The following is a 14,754-nucleotide window of genomic DNA, read 5'->3' on the forward strand; positions in this document are numbered from 1 at the left end:
ACCCACGTGCTCGCCCGCGCGCCCGTGCCAGCTTGCACTCGACCGCGATCCCGCTGGCGCTCGCCAGCGCGGCCACTCGCGCACTTGCCGGGTCGGGTCCGGGTTCGAACATCAGACACATTTACCTACCCGGGTGGGGTTAGGATCGAGCCATTTGAACCCGGGTCATTTCCGGGCTCGACCCCGTGACCCGAAACTGACACCCCTACTTTTTAGGCACATTTCATTACCAATATATGAGTCTATTTTCTCATAGCAATTGGATGGATGAATCGGTGTTTTTATAGTTTTTTTGTGAAATTAAAAATATGTGTTGAAGTTGAAAGGTTCTTTCAAGAAAATAAACAATTGTGCAAAATAAAATACATACAAGGTGAGTAAAAACGCACAATCAATATTTATATGATTCAGCCAAATCCCAACCTGCATTGATTCAAACTTAGGCTTCGTTTGTGACCCCTTTCTTACGGCTTCTTAAAGAAGCTTTTTAGTTCAAAAATTAAAATTTTTGTTTTAGAAAGCTGCTTTAAGAAGCAGTAAAAAAAGTCATCCCAAATGAAGCATTAGTAAATTTTTTTTTTTTTCAATTTTTTCTCTTTGATAGACTCCCAATACACTCAAAAAACCATTTAAAAATCAATTATAAAATATCTTACAAATTCATATGGAAAAGCTAAACAAAGAGGTAAAAGTTAGTTTTCTAACTATTATGTGTGCCAGGGTTATTACTAGCTAAACTAGATTTAAAGGGAAAAAATTAATATCCTATTGTAATTTGCATCAAGATGGCCTTACGATCCATTGGATTTGCATTTATCAGATTAGTACAACTCATGATATTGTATTATAATAATCTAAATTTTAACTCAATCAAATAATTTTTTTAGGAGTTTGCATTTATGTCCACCGATAATAGTACGACGACCGGTCCAGTGGATTATCCGTCGGTTGTTCCGACGTACAATTTCCGCGCGAAATATCGGCGGAATAAATGCCAAAATTTGCCCCCTTTAAAGACGTTGTTTTCACCAATTTTGCACCGAAAAAACGTTGGAAAATACGCCGGAAACGTTTCTAGCGGAAATGTTACGCCAATATAGATTTTCGGACACATGAATTATCGTAGGAGCAGTTTTCGCCGGTATTTCACCGAAAATAAGGATTTTCCGCTGGATTTTTTGTGTTACCGGCAAATGTTGTCCGCCGATAACATCACGTTTTCCTGTAGTGACGCCTCTTACTTTCTTCATCGAATTATGTCAGTTATATCATACTAATGCATTCCCTCATTACAAGAAAGGGCATCATTTACAATATATAACTTATCATCCATGAATCATTTTTATATTTCTCCATTTTTGAACATTTAAATATATATTAAATACCATCACCCCAAATCCTAAAATACGAAAAATAATTAATAATAATAATACCATGCCATTTCAACCGCATAGAGCCGCCCTCTCACTATGCCATTTATATTATTCCACATAATATATATGCTAACTATTATAATCGATATTATCTATAATTACCCAATCATTAAAATAATCCATTTGAAACATGTTGCATTTCATCATGAACTACCTCGTCAAACTTATCTTAGTTCAATATCTATTGGATCTTAACAGCTAATGATAAAGTAAATAATCATTATAAATTTTGTGAAATTGGACTCGAATCGGCGTCGATTAATGTCAAATTTCGTTCGATTAGGCTTGATTGGGTTCGATTTGGCCCGATTTGGGTCGGTCTCAGTCGATTTGCGAAAATATACGTCAACATGCTAAATCAAACATTTCCTGCCTTTACGATCTTACCTAAAGTAGTAATAAAGATCTTTGGTTGCTTTTTCTTTGTTTACAACTAGAATAAAAGTATAAAAATAAAAAAAAAAACAGATCCTATGGCATGACAATTTTTTTTTTTTTTTTTTTTTTTGTTAAAAAGAAATTTATTTGCCGCCCTCATGTCACTCTTAGGTGATTTAGATACTTTATGTAAATTAGAAAAAAATTAATATTATAAAAAATAGTTATTAGTAATTGTTAGGTTTTAGGTAAATTAATTGAGGCTTCATTTGAGATGACTTTCTTACTGCTTCGTAAAGTGACTTTTTAGTACAAAAATTAAAAATTTTATACTAAAAATTTACTTTAAGAAATAGTAATAAAATCATCCCAAATGAAGCCTAAAAGATATTGCTTACTAATTCTTAAAAAGCCAATGATAATGAATGTATAATAGAAAGATTGAAGGATTAGTTAAGTATGAAATATAGATATTAGAAGTCAACGATTATAAGTGTGTATTAGATGACAAAAAAAGGATTAATGAATAAATTTCTCAATACAATTGAATTTTTTGTTTATGTGATTGCAAAATTACCAATTATTATTTTCTGAAAAAATTTAGGTGCCCTTACTCTAAACATAAAAATCAATGATAATGAATCTATAAAAATCAATTATATTGAGGGGTTTCAAATCAAGTGGTGCCTGCTGCTTCATCCATCCTTCTAGTGATTCTCTTTTTGGCTTTTTTTTTTTTTTTTTTATTTGGTTTTATTTTCGAACAATAATGTTTATGTTGGTCACATAAAAAGGAGGCCTTCCGATGACCTGGTTAGGAGAGTAGAGGTATTAGATTTGACTTGTGTTAAGAAAGGTAGGGGTAGACCTAAAAAGACTTGGTTAGAAAATATTAGGAATGACCTTTCTTTATTAGATTTAAACAAGAATTTGACTTTTAATAAGACACAATGGAGAAAAAGGATTCATGTAGCAGACCCCACGTAGTGGGATAAAGGCTTGATGATGTTGTTGTTGTTGGTTTTAATTTTGTAATAGATAGAATTATTGGCTCATAAGTTTTATTTCAAATGGTGTTCTTTTACCTAGCCTTTGATTCTTTAAAGACTTGTAACTTTTCCTTCATTCCCTTTGTAGGTTTCTAACATATAATATATCTAACACTTGATGAAGTCATAGTAGATTTATATCAAAGCCGATAAACCCTATTGCTATAGTTTACTTGATCAAAATTCTAGTAACATATTAATAATTTGAAAATGACATAATTAAAAGTTATAAATATAGTTTATAAAATAAATCTTCTATAGAATGAGTATACACACCTTAGAGATGTAATGAGTCAAATATTTATGAGATATGGGTCAGTGGATGAATCTTCTAGCTCACCAATTAGGTTTTATGCTATGGACTATGGAGCATGATGAAAGAGGAAATGAAAATTTTATGTGTTAGGCTCCCAAGACATAATATATGATGCAACATATATATCATAACTATATAAGGGATAATATATAAGAACGTATGAGATTATATATAATACTCATATGACAGAGGGTTTACATGCAAGCATGAATGATATGCATGCGAAAATTAAAGCTCTATGGCTGGCAAAAAGCATCATCATGAGATGATGAGAATTGGACATCAAAAGATGAAGAAGAGAGTGCCAGTGACAGAGATTTGGACAAATGTTTTATTTTAATGTTTTGCTACGTTCGTTATATGTGTAATGTTTAATTTGAAATATTTGGTTGATTCAAATTTGTTTAACTACACTTTTATTTAGCTATATTAACATAAAATATTTCTCTATAATGTAATGTGATGTAATATGGATCGGATATCATATATTCATGATGTGATATGTACAATTAAATTTTGTAGGGAGGTGTTGCCAAAAATAAAAAATAAAAATCAGTACAATTTTCAATAAAAAAAAAAGCTCATTGGAATTTGACCGAGGAAATGGAAGAAAATGTCTATAGAAGCCAAACTAACGAGTTGAACTATTGCATTTTCCTAAGAAAAATTTGTTGGAATTTTGGTGGAACAACTCCATTCATGAATTTTTTAATTGCATTTTTCTTGATAGGTTCCTTCAAATTATCCATTGAAACTATTTTTACATAAGATCCTTACTAGAAAAAAGGGCTACTGCAACACAAAATTAAATCTTTTCTGGTGGTTTAAACTGCCACAAATTTCCTTACAGCGATTATAGAACCGCTACATGACAGTTGTGATTGCAATACACTCCAAAAATATTCTGCAACGGTTCTATGACCACTGGGGTAGACATGACAATCCAGTTATAATAGCAGTTAAAACCGATGCAATTTGTAGTTGTCAAAATTGATGCTAAAAGAGGATTTTGATCGAGGTTCTAAAACCGCTCTTAACATCTGCTGTGAAATATCTCGTTTTTTAGTAGTGTGATCATTGATAAATTCTTTCACCATGACTTTCTTGGGCCAATAAATTAAAAATCGATCGTAAACCCTTTAAGGACATAACATTCTGACAAATTTTCTTGATTTTCTATTTTGTTTTTCTATTTTGTTTTTTTCAGTAGAAAAACTACTATTTTCCAATAGTAGTTGGGAGTGGTTGCACAAAATCTCTAGTGAAAGGCCAAAAAGATGTAACTAGGCTTAGCTAAATATTAGATTAGGTTAACATAGCTCATTCAAATTACCTGAGCCGACAAGACCCACCAATTTAAATTAATATTATTTCTTAGTAATGGATTACCACTCACATGTTGAATAGATCAATTTTACATGATATATTATATACACACTATCATATATTATGAGAGAAGATCATAATTAAATTACTATCATATATTATCATGTCATAAATGTGCTGAAGAAATGTTAAAAAAAATTATTGTGTTGAAGAAATGGAAAGCGCATTTCCCTTAACCAAACAAAATATTAAAAGCTAAACAATAAATAAGCTTGACAAGTCACCAGAAGAATTTGGCCCAAGTAAAGCTAATAAATAAACAACCAAGTCAGCGGATTCTCCTCCAATTCTCAACACCATTCCTCTTGTTTTATAAAGACTCACAGACACCTTTCTTCCCTGCTAAAGAGAGAGAGATCGAGACCAATTGATTAACAAAGAAGAAGACTGAGATGATGATGAAGACCTTACCATGGCCGCCATCTTCTTCAAGCTTCCTCCTCCTTCCTCCATCACCAACTTCTGCCTTTCTGTTCTTTCTCCTCTGCCTCATCCTTCACCTTGCTATCAAGTCCCTTCATTTCCTTTGGGTCAAGCCGAGGAAAACAGAGAGCTTTTTCTGGAGCCAAGGCCTTCGTGGCCCTCCTTACCGTTTTATCTTCGGCAACCTCGGCGAGATGGTTTCCATGATGCTGGAAGCCTCGTCCAAACCCATGAGACCACCTTACTCTCACAACATCCTTCCTCGCGCTCTCTCCTTCTACCACCACTGGAAGAAAGCTTATGGTAATTTGAAAAACTTATAATATCTTACTATAAATTCTGTATTTTGCATCTTTGATTGAAGAAGTGAGTTAATTAATGTGCATTATAGGATCGACCTTTCTCTTATGGTTCGGCCCAACGCCGCGGCTCACCGTTGCCGACCCCGACCTCATCAGAGAGATCTTTGTCTCCCGGGCGGCGGATTTTGACCGTTATGAAGCTCATCCTCTCATCAGACAGCTTGAAGGAGATGGACTTGTTAATCTCCGCGGCGCCAAATGGGCTCTCCACCGAAAGCTCATCTCTCCAGTCTTCCATATGGACAACTTAAAAGTAATTAAGATTCAAACAATATCAATCAATATATATATTATTTTGTCTGTTGTCATTCTTCATCTGAAAATTTGACTCTTTCCACAGCTATTAATGCCGGCTATAGGGGAGAAGATGGCTTCCATTCTGGATAAGCTTTCTGAAGCGGCGAGATCTTCGGGAGAGGTGGAGTTAGATGTGGCAGATTGGTATCAGAGCCTTACGGAAGAAGCCATTACTCGAGCGACATTTGGTCGTAGTTATGATCAAGGAAAAGCTGTGCTCAAGTTGCAGACGAAGCTTATGGTATTTGCCGCCGAAGCCTTCAATAGAGTCTTCATCCCTGGTTACAGGTGAGAACCAAAGATGCAAAGGTGTCAAATTTCCTTATCAGCAAAAAATTTCTGCGATAAAAGTCTTAAAAAGATTACTTTTTTGTAACCTGTAGATTTTTACCGACTGAGAAGAACAGGAAAAGATGGAAGCTGGATAAGGATATTAGAGATAATTTACTGAGTTTGGTTGGTTGTCGGAGAGAGCAGAAGGAGGAGGAGGAGGAGGCGGCCGCCGCCGAAGAGGCGAAGGATTTGCTTGGTCAAATGACTGCGGCGGCGGCGGGCATCACGGTCAACGATGTAGTGGAGGAGTGTAAGACTTTTTTCTTCGCGGGTAAGCAGACCACGACTAATCTGCTGACATGGACCACCGTCCTTCTAGCCATGCATCCGGAATGGCAGGACCTGGCACGTGAGGAGCTCTTCCGCGTCTGCGGCTCACGTGATCTGCCCTCCAAAGACGACCTTCCCAAACTAAAGACGGTAATTATTTATTAATTAATAATCATGATTAGCAAATTACGAAAAAGGCCCTAATGTATTGCAATTTCAGCTGGGAATGATTGTGAACGAGACGCTGCGGCTGTACCCGCCGGCGGTGGCGACGATCCGACGGGCGAAGGCTGACGTGAAGTTGGGAGGGTACGTTGTCCCGCGAGGCACTGAGATATTGGTCCCCATCATCGCCGTCCACCACGATGCGGGGCTTTGGGGCCCTGATGCGGCGCGGTTTAACCCGAACCGGTTCGGCGACGGAGTGAGCCGGGCGGCCCGACACCCAAATGCCTTCATGCCATTTGGTCTGGGTCAGCGCATGTGCGTCGGCCGGGGCCTCGCCGTCCTGGAGGCCAAGCTGGCGCTCGCCGCCGTGCTACGTCGCTTTGAGATTCGTCTATCGCCTAATTACGTGCATGCACCAACGGTTCTGATGATGCTGTATCCACAATATGGTGCTCCGGTGATCTTCCGTCCGATTTGTGTTGATCGGTGATGGTCAAATTGACGAAAATGACACTAACAGTTGGACAAAATGACTTAGGAAGTTTTTTTTTTTTAGTTTTTTTTCAATTGTTTTGTTATAAGATTTTTTTTTTGGTTTAAATTAATGCAAATGAAAAAGAAGACAAACTCCCTTCTGTTATTTTGCATAAAATTATTTTGTAATTACTGACATTGTTGGGGGTGTAGTAGTAATATAACTTTATGCTTGTGTGTACCCTTATTTGTTTACTTGATTTGAACTAAACGTAAAAGAAAAGCAAATCAAAACAAATTATTTAAAAAATGCAATGATTTTTTTTTTTTTAATTTGAGGATTTTTTTTAAGTAATTATTACAAATATAAGTATTTAAATATTATTCTATAAATATATAAAACTTTGGACTTTCAAGTAATAATCACGTTTAAAATTAGGGCATTCCACTTATTCAATTAATACTCTTTAGAAATAAATATAGAATTCTCGTTTTCTTTGTCGTCATTTTTTGTTATATGAAAGGTCTCTTTGGTCAGCTAAGAATATAATATAACTTATTCAATTAAAAGGATAAGTTCTAAGTTAAAAAATATATAAAAAGAAATTCTATGATGTAAAATATGTTTTTTTATATTTTATCTGAATTTTTTATTCAAATATTAGGTTTTTGATTGAAACATAAAATTTCATTAGAATTTGATTTTTTTTTCATTCAATAATGAAATCACAATAAAATTATCAATTAAATATTACTTTGATAACATTAATTATTAAATTTGAACTTGTTTTTATCGAATGTCCTATGTTACGTTAGGGTTTCGATGATGCCACATTTTGAGTTTTGCATTTATTTAGGGCCATTTGGTTTGACGAAAAAGGAATACTTAGTAAAATGGAATATACTGTAAAAAGAATATAACATATTTGAAATGTTTGAATTTTTTTCGATGAGTACAAAATAAATGTAAGTGATTATCATCTTTGTTTGACTTGAAAAAATGATTGCAGTGTAAAGCCTAACAATGATGGTCAGGAGGCTATAGCCAACAATGGCGGGGCCAACGGCCAGTGGCTGGTGGTGGCGGCAGTCATCGTCCAAAGGCGATTGTCAATGGTGGTGGAGAATGTCTAGCATATAGCGGCAAGATCGAGCAATAGCCCATGGAGAGCGGCAACATACAATATTGAACAATGTTTGGTGGCTAACGGTGAGCGAAAGGTGGCGAAGACATAATTTGTCTAATTTGAAAAGATTAATATGTAATTTATTGAAATTAATCATTAAATTTTGTGCACTGAATTTACCTTTTTACCTAAATATAATTAGATTAAATTTGGCAAATGTTATTAGCTTAAAATTAATTGCTTAATTCGCTAAGAAGTTGGTGAGGAGGTTTAATGCTAATTTATGTTTAGATGATACCAAATGGCTTATAAATTTAGTACACATATGCTTATAAATTTAGAATAAGTAAAAGCTAGAAGCAACTTGGAAAGTACTCAAGCTTATAAAATATTTAAAAATCAATTTTGTTAATCACATGCTAAGTAAACCCTTAATTAATGACAAAATAAATTAATTATGAAAATCTCTCCAAGTTCTTCATTCTTCAACGATAAAATTTAAGTTCTAAATAAGGTGTAGAACTTTTTATTTATTTTGAAAATTTTTGTGTAATAATTCTTTGCCAAATATTACAAATCTTAATATTAAAAAGATTCATCTTTTTTTTTTTTGCATTTTTTTGCATTAAAAAAAGGGGATTTTTACATACATAATACCTAAAACTACTGAAAATATACATTTAATACCTAAACTTCTATATTTACTAATATATCACCTAAATCCCCTCTTTTAATCAATTCTAACATTCCATTTACCTTCTGTCAAAAATCACTATCAACGACTATCTTCCCTGCCCTTTCACATTGAATACAAGTATCTCATCGCTTCAATGGAGTGGTAAAATAGAAGGAAAAGGGGATTTTAGGTGGTATATTAGTAAATATAGAAGTTTAGATATTAAATATGTATTTTCAATAATTTTAGGTGTTATGTATGTAAAAATCCCTAAAAAAATACATAATCTTTAATACAAAATTTACTCTTGCAAATTCATAAATTTTAATGCAAGTAATAATTTTTAGGATTATTTTTTGAAGGATTAAGAAATCAAATAAATAAAAAAACAAGAGGCCATTTGGGACAGTTGCAATGTTTTATAAACTTGGTTGTGAAGTTAATATGAAGAAAATAACTTTGTTGCTTTTGTTGTAAGAAACAATTTTCGAAACTAAAATTTTTTGAAAAACAGTAATCAAATAAAATTATGATTCCTGACTTACAAGTAAAACAGTAAAAATTATCTCAAACAAGCCTTAAATCTAACATCTAAAAAATATTTCACTCTATGGCCCGCCCATCTCTGATTAATTATTCTGTGCAAATACGAGACGAGTGAAATGTCTGGTTTTGTCTCTGTGAACATTAAAAGTTTAGTGAATTGTGCTTTCATTGTTCTTGCTACGCTTTTACTGCTCACAAGGTTATTCCCGTCCGTTGTCCGCACAGAATAATCTCTCTCCATCTCAAGATACATAGTAACACAAATTCTCCTTATGCTAACCTTATCCTTAATTACAATACTTAACTATTTTTTTCCTTAGCACATTAATGCATTCATTCATTATTATTACCTTATGCTGAGTTAATTATCCTCTGATATTATCAACCAAAGTACAAATACAAGTATGTAATTAATAGCTTAAGTACTTTTTAACCTAATTCCTCACTATTAAAGCTAAGTACATTTCTTGAAGGAAGCACACCTTGTCCTATTAATTAGTTCTTAATTGCTTAACTTGATTCTCTTGCTTGCTGCAAATCCTTGGCATTATAAACCTCCAATTAGATTATTTGGCCTGCTTTCCACTAAGGGCCATAAAGTTTTGGTACAACTGAAAAAATAATGTTAATTGCTTATATTTGTCTCTACATGAGATATAAATCCCAAGTCAATTAGTTGACAAGTGATAATCATCTTCTCTTGCATCATTAAGTAAGTAATTTCATTAATTAGTGCTCTTACCAATTAATTTGTGGTGGACAGCTCATGATGCACTGTATTTGATGCCAATCTAATCAAGGGATTAAGATATATATCTGATTTGGCACAATATGGTGTTTAAGATATTAATAACTAAAATTTTCTTGTACTATTATCATTTTGGAGTTATATATTTTAGTATTGGTCTACCCCTATTGAAATAATCCATCAAGTAAATATGATTATAAAAATTAATGAGATTAGGAAACTTTGATTGTTATTTTGACTTTTTTGTGAATGATAGGGTGCATTGTAGTAGTAGTGGTAGTCAAAGGTGATGAGTGATGACAACAATTAAGAGATCAATATTAGTTTGTAGATGTCGATGTTGTTGGAGAGTTGTGATGGTTAGGAGATAATTGTTGGATGACAATAGTCGAGCAATGATAATTTAGCGATAGTAGTTTGGCAATGGCAGTTGGGCGATGTCTATTAGAAGATGATGATAAGGTGGACAATGATTGGGTGTTGTCTGGTGATGTTCATCTGATGATAACTGTTGGAGGTGATTATTGATGTCGTGGTCGAATAAGGATCTAGTCGAATAAGGTTCTAGAGTAAATTGTCTTTTAAAATAAATTGCCTTGAAAATTCACGATGCAAAATTATTGTCACAAAAAATTTACAAGGTACGATCATTCTGTTGACATCAATGTGAACCTCCTATTGCAGTTGTGAAGCAAGTGAATTCTCCTCAACCAGAGTTCTTCTCTTTTTTATAAAGTTGGTGCATCAAATAAAAAAAATTTTATTGAAGTTGTTTTGCTCCAAATTCACTCAAAATTGATTTTAGAGACTTCTTTTTTTTTTTTCAAAACAAAAACTTTATTAATAAAACGAAAAAGGAGTACAAGATGCATAAAAATAAAACGATAAAAAGCAGCAAAAGATACAAAATGGTTACAACCCATCGGGCTCAGTAATTGGCATAGGCTTCCAACTACTCTGAAGCGAGGCACAAACCATCCAGTTTGGATCAGAGAGCAGAAATAAACCAAGTAGCCATCCCAACGGAGCAAGAAACTCACCACCAAAGGTTGCCATGAGCCTCGGCTTCGGAATAGTGAGTCCGCGCCACATCATTGCCCAGAAAAACAATATTGCCCAACAGTAAATTTAAGGAAGCTTCAGTGAACCGGCACTACCAAAGGTCAACCAGTGCCCACAAAACCACCAGCACAACGAAACCAACATCCATGGAGCAACAACAAAGATAACCGAAAATAACAGCACATCCCCATAAATTATTTCGTCCCATATTTACCACTCCCACGAGAGGAGACAGAAATAACAGGACGGTCTTTCTACAAAGTAAATTCAACCCCTGGTTCATCATCATCCTCACTAGCCTCCGAAGAGGAATCATATGAGCATTGAAGCCAATCTAGTTGCAACCTAACACTCTCCCCGGAATTGGCACCCACATGAGCAACTAAGGCCTTAGGGGATAATAAGTTAACTGGAATCTCAACAAAATGATCAGTTACATGAACAGTGGGCGTAACCGGGGAATTAAGAGTAGGAATATCACCACTAGAAGATTCCTCACTCACCACACCCAAATGGGAACACTCCCCACCCAAATTAAAAGGCAGCAGAGACCTAGGGGATAGATCATTAGGAATGCCAAAATCACCAGAAGCCTCGACACACAAGGCTCAACATTAGTAGACAACAAATACATGGCAGACATAGCACCCACCTTAGACAAAACAAGACAATAGTAAACCACACAACCCAAACTACCTCCAGCACTAGCACAAGCCCGAGGGACCTGAATAGAAGGTAATTCCCCAACCACACCATCCTCAGAAAATCTCCCAACTGATACAGCGGCAGCGCCCTTATCAACCGAAACCCAACCAATCAATGAATTCCCAAATAAAGGGGCAAGAGAAGACCCCAATTCTTGGACAGGAGGTAACAACGATGAAGCACCAGGGCACAGGACAGCAACAACAACTCCAGGATTACCAACATCACAACCCAAAACCTCCGTCACAGAAGGGACAATGACATTTTCAACATAAAGGAGAACTAAATTAGCAATCGGGATAAGAGTATCATTAGGAATATCAGCCAAGCCAGGATGGCATTTACCCGAGGCATGTCCAATACACTTACAAGACACACAAAAGGGGGGAAATTCATGTAACACAACCTCCTGCACATATCCTAATTTTTCATAACCTAATCAAACTTGATTAAATAATATTTTGTTATATCAAGTTCGCCTAAGACACGAGCAATAGATGGCTAAGAACCCACAAAGGTCGCTTCACGAATTTTTCAGAGGCTTGCCAAAAATAGCACAAAGGCCATGAAGAACAAGAGGGGTGTACAAATGGGGACGAAGATGCGGAAAAGAGATCCAAATCGGTATAATAGGCGACTCAACACCAACGTCCAAGCAAGGCGACCATTTTGTTAATTTCATATAACAGTTGTAAACAATGTATGACCGGTGAGAAAAAACCTTACAATAGTCTAGGTCATTAGCTAATTTGACCAGAATGTGTGAAGGATCTAGTAAGGTAACAGAGATTTCTCCATTAAGCTTCAGGTTAAAAAAAAATTTTCCGTCGATGTTGTTGGAGAGTTGTGATGGTTAGGAGATAATTGTTGGATGACAATAGTCGAGCAATGATAATTCAGCGATAGTAGTTTGGTAATGGTAGTTGGGAGATGTCTATTAGATGATGATGATAAGGTGGACAATGATTGGGTGTTGTCTGGTGATGTTCATCTGATGATAACTGTTGGAGGTGATTATTGATGTCGTGGTCGAATAAGGATCTAGTCGAATAAGGTTACAGAGTAAATTGTCTTTTAAAATAAATTGCCTTGAAAATTCACGATGCAAAATTATTGTCACAAAAAATTTACAAGGTGCGATCATTCTGTTGACATCAATGTGGACCTCCCATTGTAGTTGTGAAGCAAGTGAATTTTCCTCAACCAGAGTTCTGCTCTTTTTTTTAAAGTTGGTGCAACAATTAAAAAAAAATTATTGAAGTTGTTTTGCTCCAAATTCACTCAAAATTGATTTTAGAGACTTCTTTTTTTTTTTCAAAACAAAAACTTTATTAATAAAACCAAAAAGGAGTAAAAGATGCATAAAAATAAAATGATAAAAAGAAGCATAAGCTACAAAATGGTTACAACCCATCGGGCTCAGTAATTGGCATAGGCTTTCAACTACTCTGAAGTCAGGCACAGACCATCTAGTTTGGATCAGAGAGCAGAAATAGACCAAGTAGCCATCCCAACGGAGCAAGAAACTCACCACCAAAGGTTTCCATGAGCTTCGGCTTCGGAATAGTGAGTCTGCACCACATCATTTCCCAAAAAAACAATATTGCCCAACAATAAATTTAAGGAAGCTCCAGTGAACCGGCACTACCAAAGGTCAACCAATGCCCAAAAAACTACCATCACAACGAAACCAACATCCATGGAGCAGCAGCAAAGATAACTGAAAATAACAGCACATCCCCAAAAATTATTTCCTCCCATGTTTACCACTCCCACGAGAGGAGACAGAAATAACAGAATGGTCTTTCTGCAAAGTAAATTCAACCACTGGTTAATCATCATCCCCACTAGCCTCCGAAGAGGAATCGGATGAGCATTGAAGCCAATCTAGTTGCAACCTAACACTCTCCCCGGAATTGGCACCCACATGAGCAACTAAGGCCTTAGGGGATAATAAGTTAACTAGAACCTCAACAAAATGATCAGTTACATGAACAGTGGGCGTAACCGGGAAATTAAGAGTAGGAATATCACCACTAGCAGATCTCTCACTCACCACACTCAAATGGGAACACTCACCACCCAAATTACAAGGCAGTAAAGACCTAGGGGATAGATCATTAGGAATGCCAGACTCATCAGAAGCCTCGACACACAAGGCTCAACATTAGAAGACAACAAATACATGGCAGACACATCACCCACCTTAGACAAAACAAGACAATAGTAAACTGCACAACCCAAACTACCTCCAGCACTAGCACAAGCTCGAGGGACCTGAATAGAAGGTAATTCCTCAACCACACCATCCTCAGAAAATCTCCCAGCAGATACAGTGGCAACGCCCTTATCAACCGAAACCAAACCAATCAATGAATTCCCAAATAAAGCGGCAGGAGAAGACCCCAATTCTTGGACAAGAGGTAACAACGGTGAAGCACCAGGGCACATGACATCAACAACAACTCCAGGTTTACCAACATCACAACCCAAAACCTCAGTCACAGGAGGGACAATGACATTTTCAATAGAAAGGGGAACTAAATTAGCAATCGGGATAAGAGTATCATTAGGAAGATCAGCCGAGCCAAGACGGCATTTACTCGAGGCATGTCTAATACATTTACAAGACACACAAAAGGGGGGAAATTCATGTAACACAACCTCCTGCACATATCCTAAATTTTCAGAATCTAATCAAACTTGATTAGGATAATATTTCGTTATATCAAGTTCGACTAAGACACGGGCAATAGATGGCCGAGAATCCATAGAGGTCGCTTCATGAATTTTTCAAAGGCATGCCAAAAATAGCACAAAGGCCATGAAGAACAAAAGGGGCGTACAAATGGGGACGAAGATGTGAAAAAGAGATTCAAATTGGTATAATAGGCGACTCAACACCAACGTCCAAGCAAGGTGACCATTTTGTTAATTTCATATAACAGTTGTAAACAAGGTATAATCGGTGACAAAAACCCTGCAATAGCCTAGGTCATTA

At 35.7% G+C, this 14,754-nt stretch overlaps 1 protein-coding gene across 1 annotated transcript; it reads left to right on the forward strand.

The window, feature by feature from the left end:
- Positions 1–4,875: 4,875 nt before the first annotated feature.
- LOC110104221 (cytochrome P450 734A6) lies at positions 4,876–7,041 on the forward strand. Its single transcript, XM_020833231.2, has 5 exons — positions 4,876–5,288; positions 5,377–5,600; positions 5,688–5,932; positions 6,028–6,397; positions 6,468–7,041. The coding sequence occupies exons 1-5, from the start codon at positions 4,955–4,957 to the stop codon at positions 6,903–6,905; spliced, it is 1,611 nt and encodes a 536-aa protein (XP_020688890.1). The 5' UTR covers positions 4,876–4,954; the 3' UTR covers positions 6,906–7,041.
- Positions 7,042–14,754: the final 7,713 nt, after the last annotated feature.

This window comes from Dendrobium catenatum, unplaced genomic scaffold, assembly GCF_001605985.2.
Source record: "Dendrobium catenatum unplaced genomic scaffold, ASM160598v2 fragScaff_scaffold_231, whole genome shotgun sequence".
Classification (NCBI taxonomy): domain Eukaryota; kingdom Viridiplantae; phylum Streptophyta; class Magnoliopsida; order Asparagales; family Orchidaceae; genus Dendrobium; species Dendrobium catenatum.